This window comes from Amblyomma mixtum, chromosome 6 (assembly GCF_055824585.1).
Source record: "Amblyomma mixtum isolate Tamu chromosome 6, ASM5582458v1, whole genome shotgun sequence".
NCBI classification, from domain to species: Eukaryota; Metazoa; Arthropoda; class Arachnida; order Ixodida; family Ixodidae; genus Amblyomma; species Amblyomma mixtum.
This window is the reverse complement of record NC_143017.1, coordinates 84150863-84171846: the sequence shown is the minus strand read 5'-3', so window position 1 is coordinate 84171846 and position 20984 is coordinate 84150863. Positions and strand designations below refer to the sequence as shown.

Genomic DNA, 20984 nt, shown 5'->3' with positions numbered 1-20984 from the left:
GTTACAAAATCTTCGTATAAAGGCTCGGATGAGGCTGATAAAAAGAGCTCGAAGTGTCAAACTTGTGTTATCTCGGCCGCCAGATGTGCCAGGGGTGCACAGGAACAGAAACGCGAGGACACACAGGGTCTTGAGAAAGTGCTGCTTAGAGGCTTTCACAACAACGTGGCAGTACGAAGTCTACAAACAGAACAGTTCCTTGATGTGATTCAATCCTTTCAGTGTATTAATGTGATCCATTCGCCAACGAGAATAACACCACAAAGTGAAACGCTGATTATTACGTGTGTCATCAGCCATGTCCCAGACAATGTTCTTTCGGGAATTCTTACCTTTGACTTGAGCAATCATTTGCCAGTATTTTGCTTTTTACCATGTGCGACAAAGAGAACTAAGAGCAGCCATGCACCTTCTATTCTTTGCCAGAAATTTAACCCCAGACTTCAAAGCTCCCTTTCGGGCCTTAATAGAAGCAGCGCAATGGAATTGTGTGTATAGTGAAATAAAAAAGCCAGCTGATCTTACAACATCTTTTCACGCAGAAATAAAGACTGCTAAAATAAAGTTTTTCCGCCAGTACAGCTCAGATAACACGAAAAATCTAAGAACTCATGGGTCACTCACGAATTATACATAAGGCTTAGAGATAGAGATTAATTGTATAACACGTTTATTCACTCGAGATACCTAGACGAATTATCGAAGTGCAAGAAATGTCGAAACAAGTTGAACCTCGACCTTAAGAAAGCCAAGACTGATTAAGACAAAAGAAAATTCACGTAAATATCTAATTATCCGCAGACTATACGGGGAGAAGTCAGGAGCCTTATGGGAAGCCCGAACAATGCGACCCTTAGCACACTAATGTTTAATGGTACTGAATACTGCGGCACTGCGCTAGCGTAAAAATTTAATGACCATTTTTTGAACGCTTGTGAACGCTCACACTCTAGTGGCACTGAAGAGGAAATAGAAAACTATATGTATGCTGAAAGCCCAAATTCTATTAATCTGAACCGCTGCACAGAAAATGAAATTTTCTCCTTCATTGCGTCCTTAAAAAGAAGCATAGCAGTTTGGGCTGATGACCTCAAAGTCGAGCCGATCATATCTGTTGCTGATATTTTATGTGCTCCTTTACGTCACATTCCTTCCTTTACGTCAAAACAAAATACAAAGCCAAAACAAAATACGTCATATAATAAGGGAGTAATTACTCATTGACGTCCACCCGAGCGCAGCCATACGGCCACAAAGGAAAGCTGTACAGCTTTCACAGAAACTTCGTAGTTAAAGAAAAATTCGTCCTGGTCCGGGGTTCGAACCCGGAACCACCGCCACACCGGAGCAGTCGCTCTACCAATTGAGCTAACCGGGATTTTTTTTTCTTTATTACACTGAGCTAACCGGGACGGCAAGCTTATGGTAGGGCGAGAGCGAATTGATCTATAACTCGAAGTGGGAACAGTGTTCACCAAATATTTAGGGGAATCCCCCAAGGTGGAGAAGATTTGTAATAAGGGAGTAATTACTCATTGACGTCCACCCGAGCGCAGCCATACGGCCACAAAGGAAAGCTATACAGCTTTCACAGAAACTTCGTAGTTAAAGAAAAATTCGTCCCGGTCCGGGGTTCGAACCCGGAACCACCGCCACACCAGAGCAGTCGCTCTACCAATTGAGCTAACCGGGACGGCAAGCTTATGGTAGGGCGAGAGCGAATTGATCTATAACTCGAAGTGGGAACAGTGTTGACCAAATATTTAGGGCAATCCCCCAAGGTGGAGAAGATTTGTAATAAGGGAGTAATTACTCATTGACGTCCACCCGAGCGCAGTCATACGGCCACAAAGGAAAGCTATACAGCTTTCACAGAAACTTCGTAGTTAAAGAAAAATTCGTCCTGGTCCGGGGTTCGAACCCGGAACCACCGCCACACCGAAGCAGTCGCTCTACAAATTGAGCTAACTGGGACGGCAAGCTTATGGTAGGGCGAGAGCGAATTGATCTATAACTCGGAGTGGGAACAGTGTTGACCAAATATTTAGGGGAATCCCCCAAGGTGGAGAAGATTTGTAAATCTTCTCCACCTTGGGGGATTCCCCTAAATATTTGGTCAAAATACGTCATATTGGAACCAAGAAATAAATCTGATGACGAAAACATAATTGTTAAATATAATGACTCTGTCATAGGCGGGGTTTCTAGTTTTGAATTTTTGGGCGTTTACTTTGAAGAGCCCCTGAGCTGCGAGTGTCTGCAGATCTCTAGGCATGCTGTACAAAATTAGGTACCTGCTTCCTGTCTGGCTAAAGTGCCGTTTATATTACGCCTTTGTTCAATCACATTTCAGTTACTGCTTACTAATCTGGGGCTGTACTACCAAGTCTAGCCTTGACTAATTAATCTTTCTTCAAAAACAAGCTGTGCGATGCTTCGAAAACCTTGAGCGGCTGGAACACACAGCCCCGGTGTTCCTAAGACATAATGTGCTAAAAATGAGCCAGTTATATGAGCTGAAACTTGCTACTCATATTCAGAACGAGATCATGCGAAATCGATCAGTGTTAACCAACTTGCGCCTTCCCAGTACTAAACGGTATAACTTTCGAAAGAACTTCTTTAGGCTATCCGCCATAAGAACGAGCTATGGTACACAAGCACTGACGTATTTAATCCCTAAATTTCTAAATACACACCCATCTTTTCTTGACATATAGCAGCAACGTAGAGCATATAAAGGTTGAAAAATGCTTTCAGAACGTACATACTGTCCAATTCAAAGAATTAAGCATATGTGTTTTGAAAACCAACAAAACTCTGTATTGTATGTTATTTTTTTCTCTTTTATTAATGTGTTAGCATTTATATAATGTTGTGGAATGTTGTTATTCTTTGTGCATGTCTAAGCATTGTATGGGTGACAGCGCCCTCATCAGGCAGAGAGCATCTGCCTTCAGCCCTGTTATTCTAGACCGTTTATGTCTGAAAGAATGCTCCAAATAAAAAAAATAACAATAAATAGAAGGTACGAGCGGTTGTGTTCGGTTGATGCGCTATGCATGGAGCAAGTCTGCGTGAATGGGCCACGCCGAGGAGAACAGGCGGTCTTTCGTTTATAGAGTGAGTTGTTCATTTTCATCGCGACCTAGCCCTCTCTACCCGGCCGCTTTGAGCGAAAGTCACTTGATCGATGCATAGCCTGTGAAGTGTTCATTCTCATTAACGCAGAGCTCGATAGGCGTTCCTGTCACTTCCTATTCTCTCTGCCGCCATAACGCATCTGTTTCTTGTAAAATCAAGGCACTAGCGAAAAAAAAAAAAAAGAAACCATACCAGGTGAGAGCGCGCACACTGCCAGTGGACTGAACTATTATATTTGGACCTCTCTGAACGTATCTTAAATCTATGTTTCGCATGGGTGGATGCCACGTCTATCTACTGACACGTAAAGAGCAACAATTGGTTCACAGAATTTATTTTTTTTTACTGCAAGAATTGAAGCTTAGCATGTCACCCTGCATGCTCAAGAAAGCGGTTTTAATTTGTTGAAAGCATTGACATTCAAAAAAGCTGTTAGTTCAGTCATGGTGTGTGTATGTTCCGTTTTTTGCTCTCCGTACTTCTTGCGCAAGTTTCTTCAGTGTCAGCCGTGAACAGACTGCCCGAGCTGTTGAATTCATTCCTCTTTCTTTTCATTTCGGCGTCTCTCATAGCCTTAGTCGCTTTGGGACGTTAAACCTCATAATCCAATCCAATCCAATCCAATCTTTTCATTTCTTGGGCACCGTGCTCTGCAAACTGCAATAGTTCACAGTGAAGTTAATACTAGTTCACGTTCCTTTTTCTCGTTCCTGACGGGACCGCTTTCATCAGTGAAAGCCGAATCTAACGAAATACGGTGGTGGTGAAGGGAGAGGATAAAGGAATACCAGGCTCCTAGCTTACGTACTTACTGCACTCTTAATTACTAACAAGATGAGTGAGGGCTAAAGCTGAACTAGGGTGTGAAAGTAGAAGCTAGCTAGAGGGAAATAAGTATTTCACAATATAATTTCTTCTAAGAACTGCGGGAACTCAAGGAAAATAGTTATCCTCTGCTACACGAACTGCCATTTTCCACCCGTGGAGGAAACTTTACTCGCTCTCTTCTTCAAATCGCTTAGGACTTTATGCAGAAAGAATAAATTGATAGCATTCGTATGAAAGAGCAGTGAGCTGCGCGTATTTGCATCACTGAGGAAGGTGAACGCAAATCAAAACAAAGAGCCGCTAAAACCAGCATCTGTATGATTTAAAGGTTGCGTCAATGCAGAGTAAAGCCATCGCGACTCTTAAGACGCCACGAAAAAGCCAAGAAATAATGAGCTTCAGTCTTGCTTACAACACACTTGTCTCGTTAAGCCCACGACTCTATGATTATCCAAGACCAGCCCTCTCATTATGAAGACCTTCCGACATCAATCTTCTTGCAGCGGTGGCTCAGTGGTTATGGTGCTCGGCTGCTGACACAAAAAACACGGGTTCGATCCCGGCTGCGGCGGTCGAATTTCGATGGAGCCGAAACTATTGAGGCCCGTGCACTGTGCGATGCCAGTGCACGTTAAAGAACCCGAGGTGGTCGAAATTTCCGGAGCCCTTCACTACAGCGTCTCTCATAGCCTGAGTCACTTTGGGAAGTTCAACCGAATAAACCGAACCATAGCCGGAAAGCGGTTGCTGCTCAACTACTTTCAATCCTATATAGCGCCTTAGCTCTTGATGATGTTCTGTGGCCGGAACGGCTTCACTGCTGCAACAACCTAAAGATTAGTCGATGGGGCTCGTGTAGGCTAGTGTTCTATGTCAGTGAAATTTAGCAATTGAGATTATAAACACTCTGTGGTTGCCCTATCGCGTCTACTAGCCAAGCAGTAGATCTCATCTGAGAACTGCAGCTGAAGGTCACCTGTTCATCCTTTTAGCCAATAAACTTTCTTCTTTAAGCAGCGACCATATAAAGGTACCAACTTAGGTCAGTTCTAAAGTTAGCCATTCATGCATGCTAAATTAACCCAAAAACATTGACCCTAAATGTCTCCCTTAGGCCCAGGGAACGAGTATGTTATTTGTGAGCGGGCACTGTGACAATTGTTAGGCTGAATTCACACATCGTACGGCCGGAACTACGCAATATGCATTATGTCAATTATTTCCTTGACGCGAGGCCGATATACTGATCAGCGCATAGAAATAAAGTAAACACTTGCTAAATCAGCGATTCCTGCATTCACACAAGGCACGTCATCTACACTCGCGACGCATGTAAACATCATCGTCACAAAACATGAACACCAAGTTCGGAACCGAGACATACGTGGTATGTCCATCCAACACATTTAAAACGAGAGGGCATAGAGTAGATTCTTGGGTCATGACCCAGAAAATAGGGCTTGGTATAGTTCGCTATTAAATTAACGAGCGCAGAGGACGAAGTTGTCACTCCGTACAAAGCGGGCCGGCTGTAGCTGCGAACTAATTTCAGTCTGAAAGCACTCGCTGAAAGATTAGATCACTATTTACAATTCCCTTCGTTCGGCGAGCAGCATCCCTGTGCCCGCTCTTCTAGGGCGTTATTCGGGGAAGGCCGATGGGAATAAAGACGAGAAAAACGGCAGGAAGAAGTGCCGCCACACGAAATGGATGACTTATATGTATCCCATCATCTTCCTCTATGCGCCCAGCGCTCGCTTCCGTGCGAGAACTCTGAATGCGACGCTAAACGAAGCATCGGTGCTCTTCATACAATTCGCTCCAAGTTGAGGAAAACCGGAGAGGCAGCGGAGGGCACGCGTTTGGGGATTTGGGGATAGGCGTGCGCACAAGGCGCCTCATCGGGCGACAGAATTCGCGAAACAATGAGAGCTTGCTCGAACGCTCTCGCGTACTTGGTCGTTAATTAAAACCTGGTGATTGCAGACGCAGCAGCTAGCATTATGAAGTGGTTCGTGGCATTTATAGGAGCACGAACATTTATCAGCAGATGGAAGGTATCGAGGGATTCAACTGCAGGTTATATTTATAAGTACGGTGAAGCAGCCTCCCATGCCCTGGGGTGTTTGTAGAAGCAGCAGCCGCTGTATTTTTGGCCGCGCTGCGATCGGCGGCACAGAGTAGCGAACGTTCGTGCCAGGGATGTGAAGATAGAGAATGACACAGATCGATCGAGAAAATATAAAACTGCATCGATGAACGCGAACATGGTTGTTTTACCTCCGGCATGTGCATAATTAGCTCCATTTGAACAGAGGGTGGTGTAGCAAGCCACTAATTAGACACAACTTCGCTGACACCAGTATAGAGACCCAAAGAATAATTATGAGAACTTCGAGTTCTTGTACATGTGCGCAAGTCGTTAATGTATACACTGCTTTTGTTTAGCAACCGCTGAGCTGTGTGCACCACTTCCGTAATTTTTCACCGCTTTGTTGAAGCGTATGCGAGTATAATGCAGAACTGAGTTTCTTCTCTAAATCGTCGAAGTATTCAGACAGTACACAGAACCCGCGCATGACGCAGCAAAGCGCTTTACATACATGTACTGTTAGGCAAAATTCCGCTTCCTTGTGCATGGACCATTACTCTCGCACCACAGGCGTGCGCAGACTTTTAGTTAGCGTAGGGCCCATGGGCGCCTTCTATTCCTGCCGTCAACGCAGAAAGCTACGGTGATTTTGTAGGCGGGCTTTAAACACCGATGGTTTTCGCGGCACTAAGCAGCCCACAGTTGTGTGAGCTATTATGCCTCGCTTCTTTCAACTCCGCTAATACAACTAGATGGCACTCTGTCGAATGCCGCGTTGCTTGAACGACTAATCATGCACCATCTTTACAGATCTTCTTTCGGAGCACGGTTAACCCCATTATTATCTTTCACTAGAGACACGGCATAAAAGGCTTTAAGCCACATTTTGAGCAGGGCAAACGCAAACATGGTCTGTCACCGCAAAGCTGCCTGTTTTAATCACAGCCACAAATGAGAACAGGTGAAGCATTTTCAGACATGCAGCTTGCTATTATATCCAAAAAACTTGGTGGTGCCATGCGACCCACCACTGCTACGCTGCAGCAGTGTTCTTGCATTCGTATATAGCATGTACTATCGCGCTCAATATGAGTTGCAACGCGCGGTCATCGACCGGGGCTCATTCCGTGGTGTGCCTCCTCCAAACAGTCGCTCGGAATTCTGGGAGAAACTTTTTCCTGAGCGGGGGTGCTGTTGTTTCCTGGAACAGCATTTTCTCCCAGAATTCCGAGCGACTGTTTGGAGGAGGCACACCAAGGAACGAGCCCCGGTCGATGACCACGTGTTGCAACTCATATTGAGCGCGATAGTACGTCCTTACTACTTCTGCTCTTTGCCCGACCCAGCAACGCTTTATGCTTTCCTGAATGCATGAGAATGAACCACCTCCGGAGTGTTGCAGTATACACTGACGGCAACGATGGTAATTATCTCAAGCCATAAACATGCAAAGAGCAAAAACTACCGCGTCTTTTTTTTTACAGTCGTGAGCAGTGTTGTTAACGCCGGCAAAAGTTGCACAACCAGTCCGTAGCGTGACGCCTTTACAAAAGGTAGGTTGCCTCAATCCACGGTCCGGTGTTCCATTTCTTTAAATAACAGAAAAATACATTCTGTTGTGACATGTGGCTTCGCGATCGATCTGTTTCAAGCATTCACATCGGTGTCAATCGATGCAGGCAGTGAGAGCAGTGCAACTGCGCTAGCCATTGTGTGTTGATCAGGACGACGCTACTATGACAGGTGTAGAGGGCCTGTGGCACAGTCAGTAAGGGAGCGTCGCCCAGGCAAAACGACGCTGGTCGGTGTCGACAGCGTGCTCGTCAGGCATTCTTTTTTTTTTTGTGCAAGAACTTTTAAAAACAGTCTCCTCGTCGTTAGACCAGATACGCGCACTGCACTGCGAATGCAGTCTTTCTCGGCGGCACAGGTTTCATCCTGCTGCTTTTTACTTTTTCTGAATTGCCATATGACGTTAACTTTTAGGTTTAATCCCACTATATTCGACTTATATTCGACACTATATTCGACACTATATTCGACAAGGGTGCTTGGCGGTCCTTGAGTCGATAAGGGAATAGTTCAAATTTTTGCTCCTCAGGAGCGGTACGTAAAGTTGGTCCGCAGATTTCAAGCTTCCTCACATAAATCGTCTTCCAGGATGATGAACACAACTGCTTTATTTGAAGAAAGCACGTGCGGAGAGCTGCTTTATAGCATTGTGTCCTGAGTGTGATGCTAGACAAAGTTTTACTTGCATAAAATTGCGCGCATAGAACTAGTCACTGTATTGATGTGGAAGACGCAGCAAACATAACTCGCTTTGTGTTTTACAGCGCCCAGTTGGTTACATTGGAGGCTGGGTAGCGAATTAGATTATATTTGTGGGGATTTCGTGAACACTTTTAGACCAGGCACTTTACGGGCAGCTTGCAAGTTGTTTGCATCATGCACGATGGAATATTGGGGATGTACCGAGGTTCGAGTTCACACAGCTGCTTTTGTTCCCAGCAAGGATGCGCTAACGTCAAGAATTAGTATAGCTCCTTCGTTGCAGCCTTGTGTTACTGTCGTTGCTTTGGTCGTCTGTACAGGTCGTTACCATTCGCTCAACAGGGGAAGTGCTCTGGCCAGTTTGGAAGCTTTCCTGGCACGAGCTGTACCAGTAGTTCCTAGTTAAATGTTCTGGCCAGTTCCGGTATAAGCACCATGAAGGGCTGCCAAACTAATAACTGAAGAATCTTCCATTACAAGTCGAATTAGGTGGAATTTTGAAATGATGAGCATTAATAAGACTGATGAGTAAAACGTTATTATTAATAATATACTTTTACACAAAAACTCCGAAGTCCCCCTTGTCAACGATTTTAATTTCTAGAATTTGTAGCTCCTCAATCGCTTAGAATACTGCGACCAGAAGCTTTTGAAGTACTCTTCATTCGAACACGGTCACCTCAAGTAGTTGTGCTTTCGTACCGTTGTGCAGAAGTTTTTCAACACAAATTCGTTCAACTGGCATCCTGTTGGAGCTAAGAACCGACCGCAAGCTCATCGCACCGCCCTACGTGCGGCCGCAACATGTGCGGACGCGACTGGGGCCAGTGCGAAAAGCCGCAAGCCCACTTATCAGTCATCCTCAAGTAGGACGCCCCATTGCAGTGATGGAGCAGGCGATGCAACCGCAGGTCCACGTAGGGCATCGTTGTATCAGAGGACTCGTCCACAGTTGCGGCATCCTGGGACACCACCGCAGGTATAAATCAAGCCCAGTGGTCGTGATAATGCATGGAGAGACAGGCACAGCCAACGGGTCTTCCCACTTCGTCACTGCGCGAGCCCCGTCTCGAGAAGGCGATATGCTTTCTGCCTTTCTTCCGACCCCTTGTACTGCTTTGTTGTAAATATTGTAAATAAAGCTCTTCCCGTTTGCTCCGCCGTCACCTATCTTCTCCGGGCCAGCTCATACGTGGAAGCTGAGCCGATTGCCAGGAAACTCGGCCATGCTATTGTGATAACTTCAACGTCACAGCAGTGATGACAGCGGTGGCATGACCTGTTGCAGTAGTTGCTATCGTCAGTCTCAGTCGTGAACCGTTGTCACAATGGCAAGCATGAGGAGTACAATAGCTGAAAGAGTGATATGTCGGTTGCTTTGATAAAATGGAGGTCTTCTCTCTCTTTACACAAAGTTGGCTTAGCCACCTTTGCAGAAGTGAGTAAACTCTTACTGCGTTATCCTAAGAATTTTCTCGAGGCCTATAAAATTTTTCCACTTTAATAACAGTAATGTTTACTTTCATAATCGTATATGCAGCATATGGCAGCAGAATATGTGCAATAAAAATTTCTTTTCGTGCTTTGAGAACGCCACGCATATCCGGCTTTGAAGTTCGACAGCAGTGTAATAGCTTACTATGTGTATAATCCAGGGTTGCTCTGTGCGAACGCAAAAAGCACAACGATTATGCAATTGCTTACTTAGGCGACAGAGCAATAATGCATTGTCAAACATAAATACTAGAAACAGAAGGACGAAGAGACATTGTCTTTATGAGGAACAAACCTATACGAATTGACGGAACAGATCGCGTTTAATAGAACAGCGCTACCGCACAACGGCAGTTGTGACTGCCAGCATGACAATTACTGCTGGTTCACTGGGGACGACAGCATATGCATCAGGACGCATTTCATGCGAACGCAGCGAAACCAAGGGAGGTGCGGAGCCTGAACATGCTTACGGTTCATGTCCAGGGTGATCGACCGGGACACTGCCACGGTGCCGTTGTTGTTCGCCGCCTGGCACGTGAGGACGCTGAGAAAGTCCGAGCGCTTCAGCTCACCGATCTCAAGCCAGTTACGAGTCAAGGTGGCGTTGCCCACGACGCTGAAGTTGGAGTCCACGAGCCGCTTGTCGTGCCACCAGGTGACCACGGGCCGAGGCTTGCCTGCAACGCGCAAGAGAAAATGTTGACCCGATTGCACACGTACTCTCGGCTTGTCATTATTTACGCATACATTAAACGTTTTAGGAAGGAGAGAATTAATTACACTAACTTCAAGGGAATAAAAGACAGCGGCATGCAGACCAAAAGAGGCTTGAGCTTATCGCACCCTGCACGAAGTCAAAAGGAAGAAGTTAGCCTGGATAGAGTGTACAATATGCAGAACAAAAATAGCCGAAGCTTTTCTATGACGATGGACTGTACACCAAAGGTAACAAAACGCAGCTGCTAATGTCGGACAGTCAGGTGGCAAGATATGATTATTAAGAAACAAAAGACGCAATAACTATCTAAGTGAGCGTGGACATTCCACCCCGCCGCGAAGAAAGGAACGAATCACAGGGTGATATAAAAGTAAGAGAAGCAGCCGCAACAGTGGAGGATGCTAGAATAATTTTGGCCATCTGGCATTCGTTATCGTGCTCTGACACCCTACAGCACAAGGGCATGTATCGAGAGGAAAGGTCTTTGTTAAACTTAAGCGGGCTGGCAATAACTACTACTTTCACCTTTCTGTGGGCTGTGTCAGGCTGTTGGCTGCGTGCAAAAAGCAAACTAAACGCCAAACTCTCTAGTTAGGCGCTGTTGTTATCTTGTTAAATTGCTCCATAATAGCACTGCACTTATCTTGACTAACCACAGGAGGAATTGGCAACAGACATCCATAGCCATGCCGCTTCATAAGACGCATAACCTGGTGTAGGTTCTTCCCCATAAACCATCAACTGTCCGCCAAAAAGTCCTGGTCTTTTTTGTGATTTTATGAGTACGGCATTAACTAGAACCACAACGAAAAGTACAGCTAGATCAAACAAGACCAAACAAAGAGGACGCCACACGCGCTAACTTTCAATCGATTTTTATTCAACACAATACGGGTTGTTGTACGTACACTGCGAGAACGTGAATACATCATCCCGCAATCCACAAGCAAAGTGACTTGCTGTGTGACTTGCTGTGTGATCAGTGTGACCAATGAATGTCGACAAACACCATGCTTTACTTCAGAATGCGAAATTCGACGAATGTCCGCGAAATTTGAGAAATAGTTTGCCCCACACCCAACAATTCGGGAGAAAACCATTCTTGAGCAGGAAACCGTTTATGAACGCAATTTTTTTCATATAATGCAAGATTTCACTGTAACAATCAATATATCCGCAGATCACCCGCCGACAGTCTAGCATATTTTTTTATTAACGTTCCTGCTGTCGTCAAAAGCGTTCCCAATTGGTTTTTAGGGAAGTCTTATCTGTTCGGTGCGATCAATAGAAATAGTTTAAAAGAAATATTTTGCTACTTGTCAGAAAAATGAACCATTGCCTTCAAAATTCCTTTCACAGTACCTTACGATTTCTCAGCTCTCAAAATTTTTGGCCGCGAATGATAAACAGGAAACTTTGCATGTCTCATAGAACTAAATAAGAACACTGCAATGATTTATTCGACGCTTTCTGAATGCAATTCAGCATTTTCGCTTTGAATTTCGCAGCGACCAAATTTTCTGGTCACATTTCAAACCTTCTTGCTATGTATTTAAATTTTTACGTTCGAAAGAGCCAAAGTAAAAAAAACGTCTCAACCCTAAAAAGAACACGGTCATTTACGAAAGGTCAGACATCCAAGCAATCTAAGGAAAAAGGTAAGCTCAATCACTCTCACTAAGTACTTTCTTCCCATCATGAGAGATGAAGTTTTTTTCTGCAACATACTTCAAGTTTTCAAGAATAAAGGACGAAAGGAAACAAAAAAAAGCAAACAAAACACACCCATGAAAGGCTAGTGCCTTTCTCGCATGCACGAGGTAATTTTTTTTGGGAACTAGGAGAGTAATCGCCTTACTGCACGACAAAGAAACGGGAAAAGTTGACCGGGACGAGACATACATAGATGAAGAACACGGAGATAAACAGGAAGACTAGGGAGAAAGAACGAAAAACAGGGAAGTAAAGCAGGAAGGAGCTAAAATATCGGATCGTTCCTGCGTAGCTCTCGTACTTACCTCCTTCAACCTCGCAGAGGATCCTGAGCTTTCGTCCTTCGCTGAAGCGGCTCACGAGACCTTCTAGTCTGCGTCCATCTTCATCCATAATAACCGGATTTCCCGGAGGTACTGCACACAAAAGCGAGAAAAGTTGCGGTTTAGACTTTACGCACGTGTGCTCCTCGCAAGGAGAAATGTGCAGGGGAGCGTAACATCACACGTGCGTGGGTGTGCGAGTGCGCGTTTCCTGAGAACCACATTCCTGTAGCGTTTCAAAGAACCGAGCGGGTTCGGTGCATGCGGAAGCTCGGCCCTACTCTACTTATTGGAAACACCGGCAGGTGTACTCGGCGGCCAGTGAAGACTCTTCGACGGACGATGGGTTCGTACCAGTCCTCAGCAAGAAGGCCAAGCGAAGACTACGCCGACGTGAGGAGTCGTCCTCATCAAGCACGTCTACAGTCATCAAGACGCGAGGTCCCCCGACGCATACCATCTTGTTTGTGCCTGAAACGCCAACCGGAAACCTCAACCACCTGAACAGGCAAGCCACGTCTATGTTCCTTGAGGGCCTCGTGCCTGGGGGGATTAAGGACTTGCGAGTCAACCCTTACAAGAACATTATCGCCATTGATGTCACGGAGCGCAGCGCACTGCAAAGTCTGTCCGCCGTTACCAAACTCGGCGACATCAGCGTACGCTCCCATGTCCTCCAAGACAGCGGCACTACAGCAGGCGTCATTTACAACGTCGACATTTCCATCGCTGACGCTGATTTGCCTATTTTAATCAAGCCAGCGTCCAACAGCATCTCTATAATGGCAGTTCAGCGCCTTGGAAGATCTCAGTGCATCAAGCTCACATTCCAGGGCGACTGCATACCGTCGTATGTGAAAGTTGGGCATTTTCGCCACCCAGTTCGACCTTTCGTGCCCAAGCCACTGCAATGTAGAAAGTGCATGAAGATCGGACACGTGAGTGGCGTCTGCAAGAACAACATCGTGTGCTCTAGATGCTCTGATGCACATTGCGGCGACGTTTGCCGCGCGACAACCCTGAAGTGTGCCAACTGCCGTGGCCCTCACGATTCCTCTTCGAAAGACTGCCCACGCCTCAAGAATGAACGAGCAGTGTTGAAACAAATGGTTCGAGACCATTCCACGCACAGAGAGGCCGCTGCTAAGGTGCGACGACGTCGATTGCGTCGTCGAAGGTACTCTAAGAAAGCCGTCACTTTTGACAGAGAGGTCTCTAGCACTGCTGCATCTTGTCCTCCTCCTCCGCCTGCCGTACTACACCAAGGGAGCCCGACAGTTGATGAGGCCGGACTTGCTGCATCGGCCGTTACCTGGCCGTCACTCCCGAAACCTCCCACATCCACTGAGTCAGGAAAGTCAATGCCATCTCCAAGTTCGGCGCCTACTGTTGATCCGGAGAAAGGCCAAGATCTCAGCCATGGCCAAGAACTACAGGTTATGGCAATGCTGAAGTCCATCCTGGGTGCCATCCGCGCTGTGCTGGCAGGCCTGCGTACGCCAGAGGCACAGAATGCGCTGCAAGTACTAGACGCGCTCCTAGCGGCGTTACAGTAGCAGGAACAATGGCTCCCACAGCATTAACATTTCAAAAGCAGCTGAGGCAAGCCTCTATTTTTCAATGGAATGCCCGCGGACTTCAGCCCCGAATTTCAGATATTCGGCAGTATGTTTACGTAAACAATTTCCCCATCCTTATCATTTGTGAGCCTAATGTGCCGAAGATATTGCGACTGTCAGGTTACGAGGCGTTTGCATCTCCCACGCACCGAGGGAACAGTAAAGTCATCATCTACATTCGGCGTGAACTTACATATGTGCTTCTTCCAGTTCCCCCTCATAACGACAACCAGTACGTTTGTCTAACAGTGAAGAAGCGTAATCTCACGTTTACGCTTGTGGGTGCGTACATGTCTCCATCAAGTCGATTTGACGCCGCACGACTGAGTGACCTGATCGCTGTTACACCCGGCCCTTGGATCGTCATGGGTGACTTTAACGCTCACCACACCATGTGGGGAGGCGTTAGAATGAACATTAGGGGACGGAAACTTGTGTCCTTCGCTTCTGACCATGATCTTCAGTGTTTAAATGACGGCTCCCCAACTTATATTCGAGGGACAACTTGCAGCAGCTGCCTTGACTTGGTGTTCGTTTCTCGATGCCTTATCAGCAATGTACGGTGGTTTTCGGATATTGAAACCCGCGGCAGTGACCATATCCCTACATATCTGACCATTACTGGCCTTTCCACATGCACCTCTGCCACACGCATGCGACGCATCGATTGGTCAGTGTTTCAAGCACTTATGGAAGATGCATCCAGAGAAAGTTCATCCGCAAGTTTTGAAGGGAAAGTTAAGGAGGCCATGGAGAACGCGGCACGGTTATTCACCCAAATTAAAAAGTACACGGAATTCGATATGGAATTGCAGCGCCTGCGATCACTGCGGCGTAGGGCCGAGCGTAGGTACCGACGCACAAAGTCGAGCCTTGACCTTAGAGATGCGAGGCGCATGCAAAAGAAAATTCAGCGCAGAATTCAAGCAGTACAGGCACAACGTTGGAGGTCATTCTGTGAAACGCTTGATCCACGGAAACCGTTGTCACGCATCTGGAATGTAGTTCGTGGCCTTCGAACATCCCCACACCAGCTGCACCCTTTCAAGTCTCTTGCACTCTTCCAACGACGTGGCGAGGTCGAGGTAGCTGAGGATTTCTGCGTTAGGGTAGCAGGACCATCTGCCCCATCTGCGACGCTGTATTGCAGCGATGTTCCTGCTTCTCGGGATTCTCGGATGGACCTTCCCTTCTCCGTGGAGGAACTTGACGCCGCGCTGGCTTGTTGCAGACGATCATCATCGCCGGGACCCGACGGTGTGCCATACACTGCACTTGCAAACCTTGGACAAGAAGCTAGGCGTGTCCTTCTGGCGCATTACAACAAATCTTGGAATGAGGGCACAGTCCCAGACGATTGGAAGTCCAGTCGTCTAGTTCCGCTCCTGAAACCAGGGAAATCGCCTCTTGACCTGACATCATACCGTCCAATTGCGCTGGCTAGTTGTGTTGGCAAAGTACTGGAAAGGATGGTACTTACACGCATTGAGTGGTACCTGGAGCGCTACCGCATATATCCGGATATATGCGGATCCCCGTGTCCACTATCCCCGTGTGCTTCTTACGATACCTGGCATCAGGAAGAAGATAGACTTATCGCCGACAGAACTACAACAAGTCACCCTTGAATATTTACATGAGCACCATGCAAACCGGGTGCACGTTTACACCGACGGCTCAGTGAACCCTATCTCTTCTTCTGGCTCCGTCGTCATACCCTCAAGCACTACAGAAATTAGAGTTAGGACAGGTCACCGCACTTCTTCGACGGGTGCAGAACTCACCGCTCTTCGTGTCGCCATTGAATACATCAGTCAGCAGCGCCCTCAGCAGTGGTCTATTTTCACTGATTCGAAAGCTGCCCTCCAAGGCTTACAAGCAGCTCTTCGCCGCGGAGCCCATGAACAACTGGTCGCAGAAATTCGACAGCTACATCACTCTGCCATCAACAAAGGACATGACATTATCTACCAATGGCTACCGGGGCACAGCGGCATAGCAGGTAATCACCGCGCGGATGAGGTCGCGCGAACTGCGCACGACGACGGCGATTTTGTGTCGATCCCCATTTCGAGATCGGATGCAGCGAGCAGGCTTCGCGCACTTGCGCGGGACATCACGCTTGCCGTGTGGAATTCCGGCCAATTTTGCAATTCCCGTTTACAATCCTTGGACCCAGATCTGAAGCTCCGGCTACCATCAGGCCTACCACGACGAGAAGAAACTTTGCTGTGTCGCCTCTGGCTTGGTGTAGCGTCCACCAAGCACTACTCATTCTTAATCGGTATGGCTGATAGTCCTGCATGTTCCATCTGCGGGCATGACGAGACCATAACCCACATTCTTTGTGACTGCCCTGCCTACACCACCGAAAGGCAGTCTCTCAGCCGTGCGCTGGAGCGGCTAGATACACGCCCTTTCACGGAATTGAAGATTCTCGGCCACTGGCCGCGGCGGTCGTCGGCGGAGAAGGCCTGCAAGGCACTGCTCCGCTTCTTGAGAACTTCTGGCCTGCACGATAGGCTGTGACTTTAACGAACAGTGATGTTTTATAGTGACTTCAATTTTCTGTTACTCTCCTTTCTCTTTCTTTTTTTTATCCCCTCACCCCCTTCCCCCCGTGTAGGGTAGCAAACCGATTATTATTTCGGTTAACCTACCTGCCTTTCCTCTTCTATATCCTCCTCCTCCTCCTCCGGCAGGGTTCACTCAGTAAAGACATGTGTGCATGTGAAGCGAGCCCGAACTAATCGGAGTGTCTCTACCGTTTCCTCTCAGAATATTTTCTTCTTATTCTCATGGGGGGATATCACGTACAGTTTATATTGTCAGGTAGCAGTTAGTGTCGGCAGCTCGCGTCTAGACGGCAGAGAAACACCAAGAAGAGAGGATGCGACAGCACGCCGAGACGGCCAGGGCGGAATGTCAATTTCTTCTTCAGAAGCGAACAGCGTGGAGCACGAGCTACGTCCCGAACAGCCGCCGAGTGGCTGTTTTTGTAGAAGCTGCATTACCCTCCCGCTTGGAAAGAGCATCGGCCCCATGCTTTCAGAAAAAAGTAGAGAGAAAGAAACAAAGCATGACTGAGTAACGCGCGGCACTTAGCCACTAAATGTCTCATGAAAAATAGGGCTTCATCCGCACGACATGAACAATCTCTGGTCTCTGCTGACGGCGAATAGTCCGGGAACCCCCATCCGGAAGAACTTCATAGGCTACGCCGCTTAGCTGACGAAAAACTCTGTAGGAGCAGAAGTACTACTTTAGCAGTTTTTCGGAAGGACCGCGGCGTCGAATGGGGGCCCATACTCACAATTTGTCGTGCGGGGCGAACGTCATCAGTCTGTAGCGGTGGTTGTAACGTCGGGCGTCACAGCCTTGTTGGTTCAGCACGCGCACTCTCGCAAGTTGTCGAGCTTCTGCGCAAAGCGTAAATACCTCGGCGCCAACGTCGTGGTCGCGACCATCATCGGTCAGCATTGCTTCCATCACTGTCGACACTCCGCGGCCGTACAACAGACAGAAGGGCATCCTCCGCGTAGTTTCCTGTTGAGCCGTGTTATACACGAAAGTAATATATGCCAGGATATCGTCCCAAGATCGATGCTCAACGTCAGCGTACATGGAAAGCATGTCTACGAGGGCTTTGTTAAGGCGCTCGGTCAGGCCATTTTTCAGGGGATGGTAAGCGGTTGTTTTCTTACGAGTAACGCCATTCAGCCGCATGAGGGATTCCAAGAGTTTGACAGTGAAAGCGGTGCCTCTCCGTGATAATTAGTGCTGGAGCGCCAAGCCTTATGACGATGTGTTCCACGAAAGATCTGGCAGCCTCGGCTGCTGTGCCGTGCTGGAGGGCCTTGGTTTCAGCGTAGCGTGCACCGTAATCAGTGGCGATGATAATCCACCACTTTCCCGATGATGCAGATGGGAAAGGGCCAAGAAGGTCCATGCCAACTTGCTCAAACGGGACACTGGAGGATGTAAAAGTCCAGTTGCCTTGACAGGGGGTGTTTTTCGTCGTTGAAAATTGCGGCATGTGCGCAAATAATGTCGCAAAGTCGCCGCAAGCTTAGGCCAGTAGTAGCTCTTTGAGATTCGAGCCAGAGTGCGGGCGTAGCCGAGGTTACTGGCGGTGGGCTCGTCATGAGACGCCTGCAAATTTCTTCCCGGAGATTCACTGAAACTACGAGGAGGTAGACGCTTCCGGTTGGAGAAGAGTTGGCTTTGTGCAGCACGTTGTTGTGCATACAAAAGGAATACTGCGTTCTTACGAAAGGCTGGGGAACCTCCATGGTACGTGCTTCCAGGAAGTCGATGAAAAGTTTCAGTGCCGGGTCCCCACGTTGCTGACTGGAAATAGTCGCAGCGTCTGCGGCTGCAATGAGAGGAAATTCCGGTTCGTCGTTGTCGCGCGCAACCTCGACTGGATTTCTGGACAAGCAGTCGGCATCATTATGCTGGCGCCCTGATTTCTACACGATGGACATGTCGAACTCCTGAAGACGTAAGCTCCAACGCGCAAGGCGGCTGGACAGACCCCGTAAGTTCGTCAACCAGCAGAGAGAGTTGTGGTCGGTGACGAGCTGAAAATGCCGGCCGTGCAGGTAAGGTCGAAATTTCATTGCTGCCCATACCACGGCGAGACATTCTTTTTCGGCCGCGGAATAATTAGATTGAGCACGAGACAGAGTGCGCCGGGCGTATCCTATCACGCGCTCAGCGCCCTCCTGCCACTGGACGAGTATAGCACCGAGTTCCACGTTGCTGGCATCTGTGTGGACCAGAGACTCCGCACGAGAATCGAAATGACCAAGGACAGGCGTAGTTTGCAAGCGGCGCCGTAATTCATCAAATGCCTGCTGCTGCTGTTCTGTCCACGCGAACAGGACGTCCCCTATGTAAGATGCGTCACCGGTGCAGCAAGAAGGGAAAAGTTGGCAATGAACCGCCGGTAATATGCACAGTCCCAAAAAATGCCGGACAGTCTTCTTGTCCGAAGGAGTTGGAAAGTTGGCGACGGCAGCTGTTTTAGCAGGATCCGGCGAGCTCTACGATGGCTGACGACATGGACTAGGAAAAGAGGTTCCTGATAACCAAAGTGGCATTTCTCGGGCCTTAACGTCAGGCCGGTAGATCTTATAGCCTGTAGCACGGTATAATAGGCGCTGGAGGTGTTCTTCTAACGTAGGCGAAAATACAACAACGTCGGCCCTCCACCGGTGTGACGTAGCAGTTGGTGCTGGTAGCTCGCGTCTATAAGGCAGAGAAACACCAAGAAGAGAAGGTGTGACAGCACGGCAATGGAGGAGAGTCAGTTTCTTCTTCAGAAGCGAACAGCGTGGCGCACGACCTGCGTGCTGAACAGCCGCCAAGTGGCTATTGTTGTAGACGCAGCGATATACAGGTATATAAAACCCTATGTATGTACTGCAATGAGTTACTTCTGTTATTTTCACTGAAAGTGCCGTGTGGTTTAGAAGCAGGTAAAAAACGAGAACCTCTTTTCTTTCTTCTTCACCCGTTGCCCTGTCTAATTTTGTGTGCTTTGTATTGATAATGTTTCTCGGCAAGACATTCTTTGCTCAAATTTCCGTGCGCAACCTTACAAAAGGGGCGAGTGCAAATGTATTTTGTTCAGCTAATTAGATGAAATTACTTTGACTACTGAAGCAGGTCGCTCGCAGATTTCTTTGCGGATTTCGCAGATTTCATACAACATGATAGCCATCGGACACATGCTACAAAGACATTCGTCACGCTAATTGATCATGTGACTTACTGTTATTGCCACTCTCACTCCTTACCAAAGATATATGGCCCTGATCAAGGCGCCGATGACCTTATCCATGACGACGTTGCCCTGAACAGGAAATGACTATGGCCCCCTTACGTAAAAATGACATTCTTCAGCTCGTGCAACATTGCAGGAAAGCGTCTTTAGGCTTCCTGCTTCGTGAATAGCATACCGGAAAATACACATCACGCTAGCTCGAACGGAACTCACCGATCACTTTGAGGTTTATGACGGTGTTGGTAGATCGAGCCTTGCGGAAGTCCACTCGACAGCGGTATTCGCCGGCATCTCCGTCCCGCACGGGGTCGATCTCTAGGTGCGCTGGCGAGTGGCCCATGTCGAAGAGTAGACGCTGTTCGAGGCCCTGCGCCGGTGACTGGCGCGCCTGGTCCACGTGGGCCCGCCGTGAGTCCAGCGTGTAGATGGGTGCCAGGTTCTCATCCTTGTACCACAGCACCAGCGTCACCGAGTCGTCCGGAGACGGAGGGCTGATGTCGCACGGCAGCGCCACTTTGCCACCGGCCACGGCCGTGTACACAATCGAGGCTGCAAACAGAAGAGAGAGGAAAATATTCGCTCACAAATACGGAATGCAGTGAATAATTCGAAGGTGTTGCATTAGAGAATCATGAATATTTTGTTGTTTGTCTTGTCGTGACAGAACTGCCGTTTTGAGCCCGACTCGGCACTTTCCTCAGGACTGGCTAGGTCAAGACAAGAGATGCGTTTTTATACCTTCTTTTGGTTGTCTGTCATCATTCTGGTAAAGGGACCCGCACACGGTGAATCGCATGTCTCTAACTTGCCTCTGCCGATATGTACTGTACTGAACTTGTACTGTTGAGCACTCTGGCTATTAGTGAGCATTCTTGCTATGCGCTTGTACTACTGCTCACTTCTGTGCAGGGTGCTCACGCATTGTGCGTTTGTGCGTTTGCATTTATGCACTGTTCCTGATTGTGCATTGCTCTGCACGGAGCGC

The 20984-nt window shown here is 47.8% G+C and overlaps 1 protein-coding gene across 1 annotated transcript in view; it reads right to left on the bottom strand.

The window, feature by feature from the left end:
- The window catches only part of LOC149339578 (protein turtle-like), a 118006-nt gene that overhangs the window by 24899 nt on the left and 72123 nt on the right, over nt 1-20984 (bottom strand). The window contains exons 2-4 of the mRNA XM_089550951.1: nt 20213-20548; nt 12572-12682; nt 10306-10512 (exon numbers count right to left, since the gene is read on the bottom strand). Coding sequence (XP_089407077.1) covers nt 10306-10512; nt 12572-12682; nt 20213-20548 — 654 coding nt within the window. The remainder of the gene's footprint in view (nt 1-10305; nt 10513-12571; nt 12683-20212; nt 20549-20984) is intronic.